Source organism: Schistocerca americana, chromosome 4 (assembly GCF_021461395.2).
Source record: "Schistocerca americana isolate TAMUIC-IGC-003095 chromosome 4, iqSchAmer2.1, whole genome shotgun sequence".
Taxonomy (NCBI): domain Eukaryota; kingdom Metazoa; phylum Arthropoda; class Insecta; order Orthoptera; family Acrididae; genus Schistocerca; species Schistocerca americana.
Window position 1 is genome coordinate 336423970 of NC_060122.1, and position 9562 is coordinate 336433531.

Genomic DNA, 9562 nt, shown 5'->3' on the forward strand with positions numbered 1-9562 from the left:
TTGCCACGAGGGGCGGCCACCCTTACGAAAATACACTGCTGAGCTTAAACACCAAGATAAGCCGCGGCCAGTCAGTGGGCTTGAGGGGAAAGAAGTCGAAACACTGTTTAGGACACAGTGGTGTAGCGATAATAAGGCAACAGGGGACGTCAGGAAGCTGAATGTTTTCGAAACACAGGGTGAGCGATGGAGCGTCCCTTTACTTCATCGACGAACCCCGAACTCCTGACGCCTCGTATGCTAACGATCTTGATGACCGCTACTGACGTGTTCAGGAAATCGTTCCGAAAGTCTCATCTACTCGACTATTTTTTAAGTGAAGTTGTACGATTATATATCGTATTGTTAGCAGTACCCAAAAGTGGGGATATCTAGCGTTCCACGTAATACTTAAAAACCGGGACAGGCCACAGAATCGGGTATTGGGCACTACTACCCGAGCAGGACATAAGCAGCGTGTGCAAAAGAAAAGATGGCGACTGAAAGGTATTCGTTTGACCCACTCCATGTCCCTAACGGGGTACTCCGGTGGAGACAAGAAAGTGGAAACTACCGAGTCGGCATGACGTTTCAGTTACTGCGAGTCCGCTGAAGTTAAACGAATTGGAGCAAAAGGAGAATTACCAACTCAGTCTGAGCCGGGCACGATCTACGTCCGGGGGGAGGAAGGTAGGAGTAGTGAAATGTTCCAGACGGTAACAAAACGGCGCATCGTCTCTCGAGGCATATTCGTTACTCCATAGCGAATACATACGACCTCCAACAGGTGTAGCTTGAACTCCTCGTCGGCTTACCTTTGCGGGGGCTGCCAGCAGCATCGCGCTGACGACGACAGGCAGGAATGTCCTCATGGTGGCTCGCGACTGGAGGCTATGGCGCCGATCTGTTCGCTCGCAGCTTCACTTGTACCGCGCCATTATGCTGCCTCATTCCACGTGACACAAAACTTGACAGGACGGCTAAACATAATTTACTGTCAGCTGGCTCTGGCGTAACGAGCCGCGTTTCCTCCGCTGTCGCAAAAGTCTGTTCAGCTCTCTTCCTGCTGTCAAGCCGGAGTGTCGGCCTAACATGACAGGCTGGGAATACAGTTGTATTGTTCTCGCCTGTTGTGCGACGTCCTCAGTGGGTAGTTTCCGCATTTGTCGCCCGCCGCTGTGGCCTAGGCTCTACGCGCTTCAGTCCGGAACCGCGCTGCTGCTATGGTCGTAGGTTCGAATCCTGCCTCGGGCATGGGTGTGTGTGATGTCCTTAGGTTAGTTAGGTTTACGTAGTTCTTAGTGTAGGGGACTGATGACTTCAGATGTTAAGGCCCATAGTACATAGATCCATTTGATCCATTTTTGAACCGCACTTCTCAGCTTGTATATGGCACTTTTTTTTTTTTTTTTTTTTTTTTTTTTTTTTTTTTTTTTAAGAAGGGAAAGTCTCCTCTTCAGGAATCAAAATGGATTCCGTAAACAGAGATGTTCTGAAGCTCAGATCGCTCTCGTTGAGATCTGTGGTGCCCAGGTTGCTGCCATGTTCTTTACCTTCCTAAAGGCTTACCATATTGCTCCACACTGCCAATTATGTGGCATAATACGAGCTTCACGAGCATCGACTAGATTCAGAACTTGTTAGTGCTCATAACTCAACATCTAGTTTGAAATGGGACAATCTCGACGGTTGTATAGGAAATTTCTCCAGAGTACTCCAAAGGAACGGCACAAAAAAATTACAAAAATTTTCTGATATTTTCTTGTAACAGACCCACTGTGTACAGTGGTTCGTTGCAGATCGATAATGTCATTACGATTTATTCGATCTATTGCTCCAGTTACCTTTGTTTCGGTGAAAATACCTTCACAACGGTAGGAAAGCCAGTAATAGGCAGTCACCATAACCACAACGCAACACAAAGAGCGAACGAACAACCATCAGAATCAAGAGCTGCGATGTGGCTTCCTTCGCAATGGGAACAGTTCACCGTGGCGTCGTTGCACCGCTCTTCCATTGATTTTAATGAAACCACACATGAAGGGCAAAACGGCCAATGCATGACGGCCAACAGTTCATCATTAAACCTGTCCATACAACTGTGCATCACTGTTAACGCACAACTAACACCACCTGAACATAAACCATAAATAGAACCGAGCAGTACTTAAGGCAAGCTTCAGTTCGAAGAATAATGTGGGCATTACAATTGCCAACAGCAAGAACCGAGAGTGAATGGAATATGTTTGTTTCCAAACAAGATACACAGCACATACTGTCAACATTTGATATTTGCAGTCGAATACACACACAAAGGTAGCCAGCAAGTACCACCCAACAAACTCGGAAACCATGCCGGTGGAGTTCACGTTCACCCTGTTCATTAGTCAAACGGCTAACGTCGCAAGGTCCCAGAGGCTGTTCGTGGACGAAGCTGTTGCGTAAAGCAAGGCGACAACGACAGAACACTGTAACCAAATGGAAGAGCACCGACAGTGTTCCGACGTCTCTTGCAGAGACTGGCATTTCACTCCGAAAGTAAACAAATGTAATGCATGACACATAAATAACCAGAAAAGGTCAACTACTGTTCAATCACCGCAAACGTTAAATACCGTAAAATGCCTGGGCGTAAAAGTCTGAAGTGATGTGTGGTGAAATGACCGTTTATAAATAACTGCAGGAAAATAGGAGACAGGCTGAGATGATTGGGAAGTATACCAAGTAAACGTAATTCATTCCCCGAAACAAGTAGCTCATGAAACGTTCAACCAATTTTTTAGTATTGCTGTCTAGTATGGAAGCCATACGAGGTAGTACTACTGGAAGAGATGAACAACATCCCACCTTTCGTCACGAATTCATTGTGGTGTCACATATGGCGTAAGCTCATAAGGTTTACAATTACGATCGGACTTGGTCCGTGAAGCGGAGTATTACTCAACAAAACAAATGTAGTTAAAAAACGTCTGGAGCAGCAAGTCACCTGAAGGATGGTGTGTCTGGACCGGACACGACATTAAAAAGAAACGTGACTCGTCCGACAAGGCGATTCATTTCCACTGATCCACGGTCCAAATATAGTTAGCCGCATGGCCACTGTGATCGTCATTAATAACGTCGTTGGGTGAACGTGGAAATAAGTAGACGTCGTCTGCTGCGGAGTCCCATGTCCAACAATCTGCACTGAAGGTGTGCTCCGAAACACTTGTGCCTCCAGCAGCACTGCACTCTGTCACCATGTCTGCCACAGATCACCGCCTAGCCCGCTTTACAGAGCGAATAAGCTTCCGACACCCTCTTCCTGTGATGAGGCGTGGACTTCCAACTCCTTGTCTCCTGCTTGTGGGTTTCACCGCCCTTAAACCGCCTCCAACAAATTCTCACGAGACACGAGAACAGCTTACCACCTTCGCCGCTCGTCCCATTCCGCCAGGGGATGTCGCCATCAGCGGCCCACAACGTCGCTGGAATGACTCCCTATCCGTGTCTTCTCCGCCTGCATACTTTCTCCACTCTTCACGTGCACGCAACGCCATTCGGCGGCATTCAGTGTGACAGTGGTGTGTGTGAATTCTTAAGGGACCAAACTGCTCAGGGAATCGATCCCTAAGCTTACCCACGACTTAAACTTACTTATTCTAAGAGCAACACACGCACCCATGCCCGAGGGAGGACTCGAACCTCTGGCGGATGTGGCCGCACATCCATGACATGACCCCTCGAACTGCGCGGCCACTCCGTGCGGCTTTGACAGTGGTCGTAATGTTTTGGCTCATCAGTGTGTTACCACATGAGTCGTTGCTGAAGGCTGAAGTGATGATGGAAGGAAAGATTTGCTGGAACGGCCCAAGACATAATACTGATGGGTGTTGAAGTGGGATGCTGCATTTACACTGAAATGGAGAGGATAAGAGGAAAGCGCTACAAAATTACTTTAAATTGATTTAAGGACTGATCACCGAAACATCTTCATTTATCGTAGTTTTAACGCACGTCATATCCCTTGGGGCTCCAGCAATACAGACAACAACAATCTACTGTAAGCGACAGACACCACACAGAAGGTTATATATATCGACGTCTACGGTTAACACTTAAGTGTTTACAGAAGGTGTTTTTGAATCTCTTTCAACCTGTTTCTTGAACGTTCCATTTTCGAATCGCACGTGGCAAAAATGAACACCTATATCCTTCAACGCGAGCTCTTATTTTTTTTATTTTATTACGATAGTGATTTCTCTGACAGAGTGGCTCAACAGAATATTTTCATGTTCGGAGGAGAAAGTTCGTAATACAATTTCGTGAAAAGATCTCGCCGCAACGAAACACACCCGTGTTTTAATGATTTCCAACCCAAATTGCTTACTATATCCCATCTACCCTCCCCCCTCAGTAGTGAAAATACAAAAGGAGATGCCCGTCTTTGGATTTTTTTGAAGTCCGTCAGCTCTGTCCGGTATGGATCCCTTACAGCAATGCTCTGAAAGAGAAAAGACAAGCTTGGTGTAGGAAATCTCTTCAGCAGATTAATGAGTTGGGGCATAGACTGACGTGCGAAAACATTATGACCACCTACTTAAATGTATGGTGGTCCACTTCTGGAACGCAGTTAAGCAGTGATTCTACTTACCATGGATTCGACAAGTACCTGATGGGTTTCTAGAGGTTTGTGGCAGCAGATTCCTATGCACAGGTCACACACTTTCCATAATTTACAGATGGTTTGTTTGTGGTCGCGGAGCTGGCGCTCGATGGTGTCCCAGCTGGGTTGCATCGGATTTAGATAAGTCGAATTTGACGGCCAAGACATCAACGTTAGTTCACTATGATCCTACTCAATCCACTGCAGCACGATTCTGGCCTTGTGACATGGACAGCTATCCTGCTAGAAACGGAAGACATCAAGCATAACGGGTTACAGGTGGTCCCTTATAATGTTCACGTAGTCCACAGCTGTCATGGTGCCTTCGATTACTACCGCCATGTCCCATGGAAGCCCAGGTGAACGTCCCCCATGGCACAATACTGCTCCCACCGGCCTGCGTCCAAAGCGCGCTACATGTTTCGAGCAGCCATTCGCCTCGATGACGGCGTATCTGGACACAAATATTGACCTGGTTTAACAATAAAATTCATCCATTGGGCCAAGCCACACTATTCCACTGATCCGCGGTCCAATCTCGACGATTCCCGTGCCCACTGTGATCATAACTGTCGATGTGTTGGGTAAACATGGGAACATGTAGGGGTCCTCGGCTGCGGAACACCATGTTCAACACTGTGCACTGAGCGGTGTGCTCCAAAACACTTGTGCCTGCGCCAGCACTGTACTCTGTCCTCATATCTGTCACAGATCGCCGTCTGTCCTGCTTTGGCAGCGGGCAAGCCTCCAACCGCTATGTTCCAGAGGTATGGGCGTCCAACTTCTTGCTGGCTACTTGTGGTTTCAAAATTCTTCAACCACTTTCCACAGATGCTCACGACAGTAGCACGCGAACAGCCGACCAGCTTCGCCGTTTCCGAGATGCCCACTCCAAGGCACTGGGCTACAGCAATCTGGATTTTGGCAAAGTAGCGTAAGTGGGCGGATCTCAGGATTTGAGCCACTTATCGTCGCTAGAATGATTCCCCATTCGTCTCTGCTCCGCTCATAGGCTTCTCTTACCGCATGAAGTGCCCTCAGCGCCACCAAGCAGCATACTTCCTCGCAGTGGGCAGTGGTCAAAACGTTTGGGCTCATCAGTGTATTCACAGTAAGGTTTCGCAGTGATCCAGGAAATATTTGTATAATTACAAATCTAGTCACGACAAATAAATTTATTAATGAAGTAATTAATTTCGGTCAGCTATGACCATCTTCAGACCAGAATGAATCCGGTACATTACACATATCATGTCATTATGTGTATGTATGGTACAGTCACATTAATCAGTGATACGAAGTTGGTATGACCTTGTGACACGGACAGCCATATGAAGCTCTAATGGCTGATTAATTTATGTACCAACTACGTTTGTCATTTTTCGTGGTGCATTCCACCTCGTGATACCAGTTGAGGAGCTATTCGACCGAATACTCAGTGACACGAATTGTGTAATGTACAGGGTCTACTCGTGATGAAGATGGTCATAACTGACCGAAATTAATTACCTACTTAGAAAATTAGTAGCTCCTTCTAAGTTATTCTGCCAATAAAAGGCAGCATTTTCTATGAGATGTTTTCAGTTTTAGTATTTGTAATCGTAATCAATGGATATTTAGTTGACTTGACAATCTTTAAACTTGTATAATTTATCGTGTAACCGAAATTTAACGGATTCTTTTTTAATAGTTCGTGTGGAGGAACTCTCATTTCTATTGATCACGATCGATTGCCACTTTTCGCACAACACAGGTATCCTGACAAAAACATTTTATGAAGAATAGCAAAAGTCCTCTAGCGCTTCATCGGCTTAATAAATGAACTTAAATAAACAGCTTTGGTGTTGGTTTTAACCTTCTGTAAGAAAATATAATCGTAGTTAACGTTGTGAAGCTGAAGTGGACAGGATCCATGTAGCCATAGATCTCCAAGATGAAATACTAAAATGGAACTCAGATGTCTCCAAGATGAGAAACGATCTAGAGGAGGTCTATAGATGATGTACAGGCGAAATCAAGAAAATACCGCCCACAACAAAATTTAAGAGGTTTATGGAGAAACGAGATGCAGCTATATGAATATCAAGGGCTCAAATGGAAAACCAGTTCTGAGCGAAGAGGGGAAAGCTGAAAGGTAGGAGTACATAGAGGATCTGTACACGGATGATGTAACTGAATGCAATATTATAGAAATAGAAGAGGACACAGATGAAGGTGAGATGGGAGATATTGCGAGATGAACAGGACAGGGCACTGAAAGACCTAAGCCTAAACAAGGCTGCTGGAGCACACGAAACTCCCTAAGAACTATTGATGCCAGCCTTGAAAAAACTATTCCACCTGTTATGCAAGGTATGTGAAACAGGTGAAATACCCCCAGTCTTTAAAAAGAACACAACAATTCCAATTTCAAAGAAAGCAGTTGCTGAGAGATGTGAATCTTAACGAACTATGTTTAATAAATGTGGTTAGAGAACACTGACGCGAACATTTTACAAAGAATTGGAAATCTGGTAGATGCCGTCCTATTGGCAATTTGTACAGCAACCAGACTGCAGTTATGAGAGTCGAGGGGCTTGAAGGAGAAATAGTGGTTGAGAAGGGAGTACATTAAGCACTAAAGGAAACCAATGAAAAATCTGGAGAAGGATTTACAGTCCGGGGAGAAGAAATAAAAAAATTGAGGTATGCCGATGACATTATTATTCTGTCAAAGATAGTAAAGGACGTGGAAGAGCAGTTGAACGGAATGGACAGTGTCTTGAAAGGAGGATATAAGATGAACATCAACAAACAGCAAAACAAGAATTATGAAACTTAATTGAATTAAATCAGGAGATGCTGTGGGAATTATATTATGAAACAAGATGCTTAAAGCAGTAAATGAGTCTTTTATTTGGGCCGAAATAGAGAGGATGTATAATGTAGACTGGCAATGCCAAGAAAAACGTTTCTGAAGAAGAGAAATTTGTTAACATCGAATACAGATTTATGTGTTAGCAAATCTTTTCTGAATGTGTTTGTATGCAGTGTAGCCATATATGGAACTGAAACATGCATGATAAACAGTTTAGATAAGTAGAGAAGAGAAGCTTTTGAAATGCGGTGATACAGAAGAATGCTGAAGATCAAAGAGGTAGTTCAGGTAACTTATGAGGAGGCTCTCACAGAATTTGGGAGAGAAGAATTTGTGGCACAACGTGGTTAGAAGAAGGAATTAGTCGATAGGACACATTCCGAGCCATCAAAGGATCACAACGTTGGGATCACGGATTTACTTCAGACTTTGTACACTTTTAGGATGCCATTGAAACAACATAATGTGAAAGTAGTAAGGTGCACTATTCTGGCAGTTCCGAGAAAATCACAAGAGAAGTTTTACGCGTCTATTTCGTAACTGATGTATCTGTGTGAAGGTGCCGGGTGTTACAGTTCATAGTACTCAAGTGGTTAGCGTTCGATCTACGCAAGACGAACGTATGTGAGGCGACGGTTTGACTCCATCTCACACTTAATTTTTAATTTACATTTTTTTTCATCACGGGTCATATTATTTCATTTACATGACATTTGCGAGGTAATATAATTTAAAAACAACGTGTATTTAATTGAATTTTTAGTGAGTTTTATGTTATTTGACTACTTAGTGCAGGTGTATTTTTTAATATCATAAAATTTTCACTTGTACTACAAAAATGGAGGTTTGAGAGGGAGTCGAACCGTCACTCCACACATGTTCATTTGACGAACTTCGGACGCTAAACACTTTTTCTTTTTCTTTTTTTGCCAAGGCACAGGGTTGTTTCCTGTTACTGAAAAACTTTATTGCTTGCACCCACTTGTAGTTCAGACAATTTTTTCCTCTCCAATGCTCAAATGTATATTCAACATTCTGCACATTTCAATTTAAAAGTACAAAACTTGCGAAGTAGTACACAGTAGAATTCACTCGAGAAATGAAAATTTTCAGTTCTTATTTTCAGTCAGATTGTGTTGAACCAGAATTAGCAGATGTATTTTGTTGCCTACGAAATGCTTTGCCAGTTTTTGACACAGAGCAATTTACTAATCTACTGAATGTCAAACGCCCTGCCGACGGACATTCAGTAGCCAACATGTCGTCAGTCCACTTCGTCTGGTCGTACAGGATGAGTCAGCGAAATCGTCGAATTTTTCTTCACGTCCCTAGATAGGGCTTTCCGCATATCAACAGCACATTCATCAGGATCACCTGAACAGTATTCCAAAACAGTTCTGTATACAATGTACCCTAGGGTCTTGTACATGTTTATTGCAACTTTGTTGGAGACACGTGCGAACAGATCAACAAAGTAGGCGCGCTTTTTCTCCGACACGTCCTCGAGCCAGGCCATTAGTGTTGCCGCCAACCCCAGTCGACGGTACTCTGGTGACACCGGCAGTGCTGTCACGTAACCATGCCAGCTTTCTCCGTGGCCCTCTGCCTTGCCCATAATGTAATCCATGATTTCCCCATTTGGTGATTCTGCCACTTGAAAATATTCAGGCCAGTGAACGAGGTACTGCATGTAGAAAGACAATCCATAAGTTTCAGTCAGATTCACATTATTGAATTTGAACATGTCATTACAAGTGAAGGGCCTCAGGGTTGTCATGCTTACAACTTGCGAAAACAAGCTTCCAAGAACCTATTCAGTAATAGTAGAATCAATCCAGTTAACAGTGGTACAGCACCCAACTCCGAGACACACTAGCATCTACCACTTGACCACCATGAACTCCGACATTCGGCACCTGCGCACAGACGCATCAGTTATATAATAGACGCGTAAATCCTCTCTTGCGATTTTCTCGGAATTGCCAGAGTAGTGCACCTTATTACTTGCACATTATTTTGTTTTGATGGCCGAATAATTGAGTACAAAGTTTGAAATAAATCCGTGACCCCAACCTCGTGGC

The 9562-nt window shown here is 44.2% G+C and overlaps 2 protein-coding genes across 2 annotated transcripts in view; both read right to left on the reverse strand.

The window, feature by feature from the left end:
• Window positions 1-932, reverse strand: part of LOC124613239 — a 39362-nt gene extending 38430 nt beyond the window's left edge. The window contains exon 1 of the mRNA XM_047141916.1: window positions 795-932. Coding sequence (XP_046997872.1) covers window positions 795-851 — 57 coding nt within the window. The 5' untranslated portion in view covers window positions 852-932. The remainder of the gene's footprint in view (window positions 1-794) is intronic.
• A 7813-nt stretch (window positions 933-8745) lies between these two features.
• On the reverse strand, window positions 8746-9344 carry LOC124613974 (N-alpha-acetyltransferase 20-like). Its single transcript, XM_047142762.1, has one exon. The coding sequence runs from the start codon at window positions 9256-9258 to the stop codon at window positions 8746-8748; it is 513 nt and encodes a 170-aa protein (XP_046998718.1). The 5' UTR covers window positions 9259-9344.
• Window positions 9345-9562: the final 218 nt, after the last annotated feature.